This window comes from Brachyhypopomus gauderio, chromosome 4, assembly GCF_052324685.1.
Source record: "Brachyhypopomus gauderio isolate BG-103 chromosome 4, BGAUD_0.2, whole genome shotgun sequence".
In the NCBI taxonomy this organism is placed as follows: Eukaryota; Metazoa; Chordata; class Actinopteri; order Gymnotiformes; family Hypopomidae; genus Brachyhypopomus; species Brachyhypopomus gauderio.
Window position 1 is genome coordinate 33850040 of NC_135214.1, and position 13260 is coordinate 33863299.

Sequence of the window (13260 nt, forward strand, 5' to 3'; positions counted from 1 at the left end):
ATTTATGAGCTCCAGCTCGCAAGAGGGCGCCAACACACAGACTGTTCCCAATGAAGGGAAGCCGAAGAAGGCGCTTCCGCCACGTTCAACATGGCTGGAACATCTTCAGTAGCGGGTGAAGTGTTTGTGGACGCTTTGCCTTATTTTGATCAGGGCTACGACGCTCCCGGAGTCAGAGAAGCAGTGAGTAAACCACGACCACAGAGAGCGGCTGCTGGTGCCCTCTAAAGAGGACGAAAATTATGAATTGTGATGGATTGGTCGACTAAGCTAAGCCGCTAGCTAATTGTCCACCTTTTCAAATCCTCAGTGTTGACGCTGAGTTACGATAAATCATCATCATCATCATCATCAGTATCAGTCTTGTAAATCGTGTCTTGATTTCAGGCCGCCGCTTTGGTGGAGGAGGAAACGCGACGGTACAGACCTACAAAGAATTACCTGAGCTACCTGCCCACGCCAGATTTTTCGGCTTTTGAAGTAGGTTGTCAATTTTGTGAGGTGGAAGTGTTTCAGTTTTTATGAGTATCTTCCTCATGAATGGGGTTTTTTATTCGGGACATTTTCTAATTGTATTGTTCACACAGACGGAGATCATGCGGAACGAATTTGAGAGGCTCGCTGCCCGACAACCTTTGGAACTTCTCAGCATGAAAAGGTAGATGATGTATCCTGTACACACACAGCCTACCACTCACGTTGTTAGGAACACTTTACACTCACTGTTTATTAGATACTTTTGGGTGGTGGGGCAGGCTAAACACAAACCCAGCACACCAACACTGTTAGAGTTGTGGCATGTTGTCACCGCTGGCTTGAAGGTTGCAGCCCAAAGATCTCCAGCCAACACTGACGATCGTGTGACCAGAAAATTACAATTGATGAATGGTTGTAGAATGGCTAACACAAAGTGTTCAACGGAAAAGATGGCCTTAAGCCTCTAAATATGCACCTACAAGGCAGTGGTGAATGTATATGAGATCAGAAATCACAGTTTTGCACTGAACCTGCAATCAGTGCAGTCTCTAGCAGGCTTAACTGCCAAGTTGTGTGTTCTGATATTATCGTCATATTGTAAGACTGTGTGTTTTGTTGATTGTAATTGTAACATGTGCTCAATGTCAGGTACGAGTTGCCCGCTCCCTCATCTGGGCAAAAGAATGACATCACGGCATGGCAGGACTGCGTGAACAACTCCATGGCCCAGCTGGAGCACCAGGCTGTGCGCATCGAGAACCTGGAGCTCATGGCGCAGTACGGCACCAATGCGTGGAAGGTGTCTAACGAGTACGTCCCCACCTCCAGCACCACCTGCTGCTCCTCTGGGCGGTGCTCCTGGTGTAGAGCCACGCCCTGTTCGTTCTGAAACAGCTCGTCATGATGTCGACTCCTGTGAAAGTGTGTTGCACATCCCCCTCTCAATTTGTCTTTGTTTGTTTGTTTCTGTGAAACAGCAACTTGGCTTTCATGATTGAAAATGCACAGAAGGAACTGCAGAAAGTCAGGTAAGACATTTATGTACTGAATTATATAGTGAATTATGTAACATTTATGTACATGGTGAATTGTATAGTGAATTAAATAACATTTTTCCAAGAGCTTAGTGTAGCACAGTGTAATACAGTACACAAGGCAGTTAAAATACAATAAGTACATTTCTCAACTCAGAGCCTTACATAAATAATTAGGTAGGTACAGGACTCTGTGAGACAGGTAGTATAAACTTTGTGTGTGTCTGTGTGACACCGTTTATTCATTCTCTGGGCCACCAGTTCCATATGGGCTTCATGCACGATCACTGTGTCAACACCAGTATGCTGGAGTTACCCTCCCTGCAACCCCCCACCCCCCAATACTACCTGTCAGATGCTTCAAATAATTATTTCACACCTTCCCTTCATTTGCAGCCTATAAAAGCAAATTCCATAAGCTCAGATATGGAACACTTGGCTACACCCCTAGACTGATCTCTACTGGCCGGTCTCTACTGACCTTATATACACCTACCACCCACATTCTCTCAGCTACCACATCTGTGCATTTCACCTTCTTCCCTTCGACTGCTTCATCCACGGCATCCACAAATGGAATTCTGAACTCTATAAAATGAACACTTCAGTTATTTTAAGAGTGAGACTCCATATTCAGCCTTGGTGTCGTTAAAGCGTTGCACTGTGGGACCTGTAGTTGTTTTTTTTTTTTTTTTTTTTTGCTACATCTGCAACCAATTTCCAGTCTTGTGCTTCAAGCCATCTACGCAGTACTCCCCCTCTTGGGGCGGTACAGTACAAGATATGACATCAGTAGGGTTGCTAAGGTGACGAGAAAAGGATTAAGATGTTGCATCATTATAAGAACAAAAGATTATTTACTGGACGTCAGTGCAAGAGGGGAAAAAATTGAATGTGATCATTAGGTAAATATTGTATGTTTCAGTAATGAAATCATATATGCTTGTGCTGAAAATGTTGACATCCAGACTGTTGATATTAATCTAATTAATGATGCAGTGTTGGGTTTTGTTTCACGGATGTTTGTAGATCTTTTGACAGTGTGGTAATGCAGAATTATTTACACCTTTTGAGCATTGTCTTCCATGTTTAACTTGATTTACTGTTTTCAGAAAGCAGATTCAAGACTTGAACTGGCAGCGTAAGAACGATCAGCTGTCTGGCGGGGCGAGACTGCGAGAGCTGGAGTCCCAGTCAGTGTTTGAGTCTCCTCATGTTCTCATACTGGTCTCATGGAAGCTCTGGGCGAGACTCACTCATTTTCCGTTTGTTTCATCACAGCTGGGTGTCCCTCGTGAGTAAGAACTACGAGATTGAACGCGCCATCGTTCAGCTAGAGAACGACGTTGCAAAGATGAGGCAGCAGCATGGAGAAGAAAACAAAGAGAACATCCGGCAAGACTTCTGAACAGTTCGGAGCACTCCGGAACAGTCCAGAACACTCCGGAACACTCTAGAACAGTGCATAAGAGCTGTCAGAATGTGACGTGGAATCTACAGAAAAGACATTTCTGAGATCAGCGTGGAATGTGTCTCTGTACAAGTGAGAAGGAGATGGTGTTGTAGTTTAAACACCTGAGGTGTAACTTTTTCTGAAAGCTTGGTGAGTTACAGTGAAGTTTAGTTAACTCGCTTGGTAGTTCATATGTCTTGTTTTTATGAGTTGTATAATGTGAATCAGTGATTCAGACTTTGTAATTTTTTAATGAATACAATAAAAATAGATGAAAATAGAATAAAGAAAATAATCTTTTTTTATTGTTTTTGACTAATAAATACTAGGAAGTTTAGGAAGAAAAACCTCAGAAAATACTAATTATGCTGATAAAAAAAAAATAAAAAATTGTGGACATTTGTGAACTAGGAAATGTCTAAGGTCCAGCAGGCCTATCCAGCAGAAAGACTCCTTTCAAGATGGTTATGGTTAGTTTAATAGCATAAATAAGCATCATAGGCTACAAGGTTTCATATTACAAGTTTTGCTTTGTAAATGTATTGCTATACTTAAACATAATACTACATTTACTGGATAAATGCAAGCAGATGCAGGGCTCTAGAGTGCGACCTAATTTCTCAATGGTGCGACTAAAAAAAATCTGAGGTCGCACCGGTGCGACTAGCTGTTCGACGGGAAAAAGTCTCTGTGGTCCCTGTGGTTCAACAACAGACCAGTGTTAATTTCGTTGACGAATAAGTTTTGTCATAGTTTTCGTCAACGAACCTTTTTTCATGACTAAAACTAAATAAAAAACTATACGAAGGGATAAAAACGATGACTAAATTAATGGACATTTTCGTCAACAAATAAAAACGAGACGAAAATATTGGCCAGCGACGACATTCAATCAGACCTGATTTAGTTTAGTGAAAGGTAGTGTTAAGAGATCCAACCGTAACTACTTTAGCATACACGGAGAGGCGGGACAAACCGGGTAACCGTCCAATCAGAACTAACGTCTTCACATCGCTCAGAACCCGTTAGGACTAGGGGTGGGCGATACTCGGAATTTTGGTATCGATACGATACCGATACGATACTGGTCAGTATCGCCGATACCGATACTTCCAAACCGTGGGGGGGGGCATACTTTTTACTTGAAATTATAATCCATTAATATAATAATTTATATTAAATTATATATATTTTTGCTGATGCTGGTCCAGCGTGTCGCGTGCCAGTGATTATGCCTCGTGCCAATGGTGGCACGCGTGCCATAGGTTGCCGACCCCTGCTGTAGATGGTCAACCAGTTTCAGCTGTGGAAAATTCAATTAAAACAGGTGAATACACCACAATTAAGCCAACTACAGGAAAGTCTGATGTATGGAAGTCATATTCCATTGTAATTAATGGAGAGGGAAATCGGCTTGTTGTGATTGATATCAGAAAGTGTTGGTGTACGTCACCTGACGGCATGTGTTTGGACTGTGGTAAGAAATGGGACAGCGCAATCCATCGCTATATTGCTGTTTTAATAAATACATAAGAAAATTTCAAGTACTAAATCTAATTAATTCAATTCATATTAGGATTGCGGGCGGGGGCGACAGAAATGTGTATGTGGCGGGCGGGTGCGGGACTAAAACAAGCGATTTTTTAACCGGTGCGGGCGGGAGTGGGACTAAAACAAGCAGTCCCGCACAGACCTCTAAACTGCAGCAAAAGAATCGATATTTTCGCTGTGGTATCGATCCGATACCGATCCTCACCTTTGTATTGATACTATCGATATAAATATCGATCCGCCCACCCCTAGTTAGGACCAAACCAGTCTGTGAACTGTGGTCACTCATGAAATTCAACTCGAAGTTAACTCGACAATGTCAGCAGGGAGAAAGATAACAGGCGATATATGGACACATTTCTCCTTTGACTTTGAGAAAAACAAGTCGGTGTGTAAACCATGTGGGACGACGACGTCGGGAAAAATACGACAAAAGAAACGACTTCTGCGGGCTATGGCATTGCTGTTTTTACGGCACCCAGTTTTATATAGAATGTAATATGTATTGTTCATAACAAACTCCATATGTTTTCAGGTAGAGCGGGCCTAGTCATCAATGTTTTGTTATTGTTATGCTCAATAACTAAGTTCAGGTCAATAAAGTTGTTTGGAAATCTGTTTTTGTATATACAAACGATAATATTTTGTAACTGGTTAATAAATTTTACTTTGTGCAAGTGTATATGACCATTTATATTTTAGTCAACTAAATTCTAATGATAATTAGTCGACTAAAACTAAAAACAACTCCAATGACTAACTTATGACTAAAACTAAATTACATTTTAGTCAAAAGACTAAAACTAAATAAAAAATTGCTGTCAAAATTAACACTGCTCCCCTCTGCCTTTCACCGCAGGCAGCAGCACACAGATCAGATGAGGCAGAGATGATAATCAAGTTTAACGTTGCCTACAATATTGCAAAAGAAGAACTTCCCTTCACTAAATTCAAGTCAGAAATAATTCTTCAGAAGAAAAATGGTTGGAACGTAAACCCGACATACAGCAGTGATGTCGCGCGCGTTAATTATTTACAAGTCAATATTGTCTATATGGACAGCAATAAAAAAAAGTGAAACTGGTAAAACTGCGGTGTTAAATGTGATGCAGTCGAAAAATTTGGGTGCACCTAACTTTTGTGCTGGTGCACCTAAGAAAAAAAGTTAGTCTAGAGCCCTGAGATGATTTTTAAGGACCAATTGCCGTTTTCACACTTTAGTACTAACTGATCTGTCTCCTTTGATCAGACTGCTAATTATCTGCATTACAATTGGAAACCAACACTTTCAGTTGGGGGTAGTTCTCACGCGAAGTGTTAAAATGTCTCATGATGCATCATTCTACAATACTGTGCAATATAGTTATAGAAGGCTATAGTAACCACAAAAATGAGTAATTTTACTCTGAGATATGATATTTGTGTGTGTGAATTGCGGCCAGATTTGAAAATTAGGGATTTTTGTATGACTAGTGAATGATTGCTAGATCACCTTATCATAACTTCTTTCGAAACATATCGAGAAAAGCGGTAACACTTTACATTGTGTTTACTTACTAATGTGAAGTAATGCATTAGTTAACATGAACAACACATGAAGTAACACATTAACAAAAATTAACTAATGTTAAGTAAACATGTAACAGTTGCAGCTTCTGTTTTGGCTCTTTGTTGCTCGCACCTTTTTAGAGCTTTAGTGTTTTAGTTTGGAGCAAAAGGGACTAAAGAGCTAAAAACAGTATGGACACACTTCATTTCCTATGCTAATAGATTCTGGAAATTTTCAAGTTACCCATTACTTATGTAGGTAAATCAGTACAATGTAATATATTCCTTTAACGTTGCACCAAAAAAGGTGCAAGCAATAAAGAGCCAAAACAGGAGCTGCAACTGTTACATGTTTAATTACATTTACATTTACGGCATTTAGCAGATGCTCTTATCCAGAGCGACTTACAAAGTGCTTTGCATCTGATCACAGAATTCATCCCAGATAATAGTACGGATAGGCCAGAATTCAAGATACCCTTGAGTCAGACTACTACTAAACTACAGGAGTCAATATCATTACCTAGTGTTTTGCAACTTACATGTTTACCAAGAAGCACAAATAACCATAGACAGACATACAATTTAAGAACAACAGCAAGTGCTATCTGCTGAGTTAGTGCTCTGTTAAGAACTCAACAAACAGGTGAGTCTTCAGTCTACGCTTGAAGACAGCAATAGACTCTGCAGTCTGAGCAGCATCTTGGAGCCAGGACAGAGAATAGTCTGGAGCTTTGTCTTCCATGAGACTTTAAGCATGGAGTTTCAAGTCGAGCCAAGCTTGAGGTTCTGAGTGCTCGCTGTACGGATCGGCTTTTGACCATGGACATCATGTAGGGAGAGGCTAGTCCGTTTTTGGCTTTGTAAGCAAGCATCAAGGTTTTATATCTGATGCGTGCAGCTACTGGAAGCCAGTGAAGAGAGCGTAGCAGAGGAGTTACATATGAGAACTTGGGGAGATTGAAGACCAGTCGTGCAGCAGCAGTCAGAATTAGTTGTAGTGGTCTGAAGACCCGTAGAGGAATACCCGCAAATAGAGAATTGCAGTAGTCCAGCTTTAAGAAGACTGGAGACTGAGTAGTTTCCTGTAAAAGGAAGGGTTGTATTCTTCGTAGGTTCCAGAGGAAAAATCTGCAGGATCTGGTAAGCTTTGAAACGTGTTGAAAAAGACAACTGGTTGTCCAACGTTACACCCAGTCTTTGAGCAGTTTCTGATGGTGTTAACAAGGTGTTCTCAAAGGAAATTGTGAGGTCATTGTGTGGGTTTGGAGTTTCTGGAATGTACAGAAGCTCAGTTTTGCTAGGGTTGAGCTTCAAGTGGTGAGCAGTCATCCATGAAGCAATATCTGCTAAGCATGCCGAGAAACACTCTCATTCTGGGTGTCAGAATGAAGGAAATAAAGAATTAGCTGGGTGCAGCCCCGTCGACACGGGGGGGACAACCGGGTCTGTTGTCCCGGGCCCCAGCGCCAGGGGGGCCCATCAAAGAGCCCAGCAATTTATTTTTATTTGAAGTCTATAATTTTAAATAATCTTGAAATATTTCATTACTATAAATTTCTGTACTCAAAATAAGCTCCATGGCTAAAATATGTTTTTTTTTTTTTTTTTTAACCTATCTGCATATTTTCCATTAAGTGCATACACCCCCACCTCCCACTGAAAAATGGTTTGATCCAGCACCGACTGTAGCCGGCTGGTACCCGCCCAACAGCGGGAAATACAATGGTGGATAGTTAAAGTAAACAGAAATCTGTAGCGCAGAAAAGAAAGGATAACATTTACCTGACGAATTTTAATGTTGCATTGTGTTCCAGGTTTGAAAAGTGCTGGAATTTAGGCTAAAGTACTTGAAAATGCTTGAAATTGTAACTACTTCGTTTCACAACAAATAGCTGTCTGACTGAACAGTTCCTGTATTATGTTAACTCTTGTAATTCCAGGACAAAACATGAGAGAACGTGAAGACGTTAAGATTGGGTGTTTTGAAAATAAACAACCATTAAATAATGTGATAAAAAGCGAATTATTTTGAATCATTTCGACTATATGTATAGATATTTAACTTAATTAAAAAATGTTTAAAAAAAAAGTTTAACGTGCTGGGAAATATTGAAATGGGTAAAGTGACGTACAAGTGCTTTAACTCCACCTTGTAAAGGTGTATGAACCCTTCAAACATGACTTTGTTCATTGCGCTGAAGCGCGAAGTTACAAAATTCGAGAGGTGCACGACCTCGCGAATCGACAGCGCGTGAGGCCCTCGCGCATGGGCGGTGCCATTGCGATTACGTAATTTTCACCGCGCGGACCCTCGCGTCGCGACGCATCAAGTATAAACCAGTAAGCTGTCAGAAACAGCTTTTATGTGTGGCTATATTATATACTGCTACAGAGGAAATTCAAATGATGTAAGGGGGGGGGGGGGGGGGGGCACATGAAACTTTCTTGTCCCGGGCCCCAGCAAGACTGTCAACGGGCCTGGCTGGGTGTCATCAGCATAGCAATGATAAGAGAAATCATGAGGCAAAATAATGTCACCAAGGGAACGAATATATAAAGAGAAGAGAAGAGGGCCTAGGACTGAGCCTTGGGGGACTCCAGTGGAAAGTTTACATCGACTGGATGTGGATCCTCTCCATGTTACCTGATAGCAGAGGTGTCAATTCCAGGTTCAGAAAGTAAAAGTCCTCATTTTGCTCAAGCTTGCTAGATTTTCTAATTAGTGCAATCCAGGTAAAATTAGTGGAATCAACACAATCCATGAATTAAAACTGATGATATCTTGTTAGCCTTGGCAGCATGGAACTTCTTGGTCACTGCTTTGAGAGCCGTTTCTGTTGAGTGTACCCGTTTGAAGCCAGACTGATTAGGATCATTGAGTTGGTTCTGGGTGAGGAAGAGATAATTGGTCATAGACTGCTCGTTCCACAGTTTTTTATAGGAAAGAAAGATGTGATACCAGTCTGTAGTTGTTCATGTCAAAGGTGTCAAGTGTTGCTTTTTTCAAGATTGGTACCACTCTTGCCATCTTGAACACGGTAGGTACATGACCTGTAGTTGTTGATGATTGCTGAGATAAATGGAAGGAGTTCTCTTGACATATTGTGGAAAAGAGTGGAAGGAATTGGATACAGGAATTGGATAATTATTGCTAATGTGTTACTTCATGTGTTGTTCATGTTAACTAATGCATTACTTCACGTTAGTAAATAAACACTTAATGTAAAGTGTTACCAGAAAAGCAATTAATCTCTTAAAAATGTGATCGAATTAATCTGACGTTGTGATGTATGTAGACTTTGCTTGCTTAGATAATGAAGGGCTTCTGTTAGAAATGCCCTGTTGCTCTGGAAACCTTGCAAAGGTTCCAAGTGAGTTACTTCAGTGTACTGTAGCAAAAGGTTTCCAGACAACAGGATGTCTTGAAGAGAGGTCCTTCAGAAGCAAAGTGCACCTGAAGTACTAAGGTGTGGATCTAGTTCATATTAGAAAAAGTAGATGTTAAAGTCTGCAAAAACTCCATCCTTTATTCATAGATATCGAGACACATATTTCTAGTGATAATGAAGACTTCCTCCAGAAAAGTATGGAAATGTGTAAATATTTTCAGAACTGTGGGTTTCCTAAGGAGGTCATAGATTATGTTCATGTTTTACCTGTTCAGAGTGGATGCACTGACCTACTGTTAAGTACTGGCAAATAAAATGGTGGCTAATATTGTACAGAAATACTTCAGAAACCTCCAGAATGATGTAGAGATCACATCCCTTTAAAAAGATTCTCCATTTACAGAAGAAACAAAAAGACATGTTTTTTTATCAGACATGCTTGTCAAGAGTAAAATGAATGACCAATCAGAGAAGAGCCACACTACAGCCAGCAGGTGCTCCTTGTTTGTCGCAGTTCTAGCTGTGATGTACATTTATTAACACAGCAACTAAACTAACTGGCACAAAAGGATCAACTGTCATCACTCATTCGTTCTGGTGCATTACCGTGGGATGTGTCGACTGTATGACACACGAGTATATGTATCACACTGGAGAAGCCAATAGAAGGCTTGCTGATCAGTTTGTTGAACACCTTCAGACCGTTTGTTGTTACCAGTGGCAATGCGTTGTTGCCAGTGTTGTTACTAATGGATAATGCCTCCGCGACATATCTGTTTGCATTGCCTGTTGTTGCTATGGCAGCAATGAAATTAGGCAACTCAAAGTACCAAGAACAAGAATTTATCTATTTTCTTTTTAAAGCACATGGAATTGTTGTTATGAAATCTCCTTTTTCAAATATAAATGGTTCTTCTTTTCTAACTCCTATATTGCCAAATGGCCTGTTTCTCTGGAACTTCACAAGAGATTATATCTACACTCACCGGTCACTTTATTAGGTACACCTTGCTAGTACCGGGTTGGACCCCCTTTTGCCTTCAGAACTGCCCTAATCCTTCGTGGCATAGATTCTAGGCGTGACCTGCAATAGTCGCTTATTCGACTATAGTCGACTATAACCCAGAGGCGCTCTTTGCATAGAGGCGTGGCTAGGCAACTGCCTTGGGCCCCTCCCACTGCAACCCACTGTAGGGGCCCCCTGATTAAGCCAGGTTCACACTACACGACTTTTCAGTCGTCAGGTTTTTGTGCCGTTCGCACTACACGACTGGTTTTGCTGTAATCGCGAGTCTTTCAGTTGTGGATTTCACACTACACGACTGGTCGGCGACACAGGCTCACGAATTAAACGACTGGGGAATCGCCGACTCATCTAGCTGCCGTCCAAAAACACGAGAACACGAAAACGAAACTCTCGCGAGAACCAGCAACACCACGTAGAAGAAAAAAAACAATGTAGGCTACATGTGCAGAGATATCTTCAGCGGTGCCGTGGTTCTCTCTCCGCGTCCCCATTGGCTGTAGCTAGACGCTGCTGCTGACTCTCAGTCGCCGACTGCTAGATATTAAACATGCTAGATATCTGCCGGTCGTCTGCGATGAGTCAGCGACCACTCGGCGACGGCTCGGCGAGCGTCTTTCAGCAGTTCACACTACACGCCGAGTGATCGCCGATTTGCCTCCGACCACAGTTTCTGTCGGCGATCTACAAAAAACAGTCGGCGACTGAAAAACCAGCCTAAAATCGTGTAGTGTGAACCTGAACTTATTTCTCGCATATTAATGTTGATGGGTCCCCTAGCTAAATTCGCCTTGAGCCCCCAAATTGCTAAGTCCGCCACTGCTATAACCCCTAGTCGACTATGAACGTCATAGTCGAATGTACCATTCTAACTGCATGGGGGTACCCAAGGACCCTGCTAAGCATTAGTTGTTACATTAAATGTCTTTGTTTTCGATATATATCGCCTTTTGTCAAATTAAATCATCCTAATTTATGTTAATAAATATTTTAAAATGATGTGTGCGCATTAACAATAGGTATCTTACTACACATTAATAAATCACACCCTGCAGTTGCACAATCCAAATGAGCGGAGCTGAACACGCGCATCTGCGAGATTATAATGGCTACTAAAAAAAAACTTCAAAAATATTTTGAAAAAGATAAAGATGAATAAAACAAAGTAAAGTGTAAGTTATGTCATCAACGTCTTTCATTTCAACAACCAACATGGCATACCATTTAAAACGTGCACTGACGGTTAATGTTCTCTGGGTCATTCCAGGATTTTGGTACATTTCCTGTCCCACCACTTAAATTTCAAATGTACATATCCAAAATATCTAAATGACTATTTTTTTTAAACATTGTACTTGTTATAAGACAAACTGTAAAATTTGGTGGAAAAATAAGCGCCTTAGATATTATTCAAAAGACCGAATACCTTTGAACCACCTCAAAAAATGGCCATTTTCTCTTGTCCCACACATTGGGTGACCAACTCCTTTGCCAAATTTAACAATTAAAATAAGCTCTAAATAAATTACTTCCTCTTGTATATTGTTGAAATGCATCTCCTTTACTTATGAAAACAACTTATTTGGTCTACATTGTATTGCATGTCACAGTTTTTACACTATTAAGTTGTGTCCCACAACATGCGCGCAACCCTGTTACCATAAGGAATTTTATCTGGCAGAGAAAGGGTTAAAAATATTTGTGTACTAGCACAAAGGAATTTGCATCACAAGGACATTTCCTGCCCACATGGCAAGAAAAATGGTAAGTGCTCTAACAATTTTCAAGGTTTTTTTCCAAATATGTTTGTCCAAGTTGTGTGTGTCACTCAGTGAATGCAACCCTGTTCCTCATATTGTAAGACTAATATTGAGTAGAGTCTAAGTTTACTTTATATACTTATATAACCATATTTGTCCTTGATCTTGTATACATAGCTAAATTTTACAGTGAGCATCTGTTCCTGGGGTAGACCACAACTTAGCCTAAATTTGCAACCCTGTTAGTCGCAACCCTGTTACTGCATACCAATTTACTGCACACCAATCTAATAAAGAAAAAACTTCTTCCATATCTGAGATTGACGAATCAAACTTTTTGATAGTTTATAACCTGTAGATTATAAATATATGATTTAAAATGATCAAATTGAAGATCAAATTTTCAGAAGTTACCACCCCTGAAATGTACCAAAATCCTGGAATGACCCCTCTAACGTTTCAATAAAAAATAAATAAATAAATAAATAAAAGCTGAATAAAGCCAATGTTTATTAATTTGTGTTTTAGGTTTTTACTTTGAAGTGGAAAAAAGTCCTGAGTGAGAACGGTATCCCGTTTATGGTGCTCTAGATTACAAAAAAAAAAAAAAAAAAAACAACGATTCGACTATTAGTCAACTAAAGGGAAAATCTGACGAATCAGATTCGACTATGAAAATCCTTAGTTGAAGACACCTCTAATAGATTCAACAAGGTACTGGACAGAGATTCTGGTCCATATTGACATGATAGCATCATGCAGTTACTGCAGATTTGTCAGCTGCACATCCATGATGTGAATCTCCCATTCCACAACATCCCAAAGGTGCTCTATTGGATTGAGATCTGGTGACTGTGGAGGCCATTTGAGTACACCGAACTCATTGTCATGTTCAAGAAACCACTCTGAGATGATTTATGCTTTATGACATGGTGCGGTATCCTGTTGGCAGTAGCCATCAGAAGATGGGTACACTGTGGTCATAAAGGGATGGACATGATCAGCAACAATACTCAGGTAG

General features: G+C 40.5%; 1 protein-coding gene across 1 annotated transcript; it reads left to right on the top strand.

Moving 5' to 3' along the window:
- The first annotated feature begins 42 nt into the window (after positions 1–42).
- Positions 43–3252, top strand: bcas2 (BCAS2 pre-mRNA processing factor). The gene is made up of 7 exons (XM_077004153.1): positions 43–183; positions 388–480; positions 588–658; positions 1126–1287; positions 1455–1505; positions 2624–2704; positions 2793–3252. The coding sequence occupies exons 1-7, from the start codon at positions 91–93 to the stop codon at positions 2917–2919; spliced, it is 678 nt and encodes a 225-aa protein (XP_076860268.1). The 5' UTR covers positions 43–90; the 3' UTR covers positions 2920–3252.
- Positions 3253–13260: the final 10008 nt, after the last annotated feature.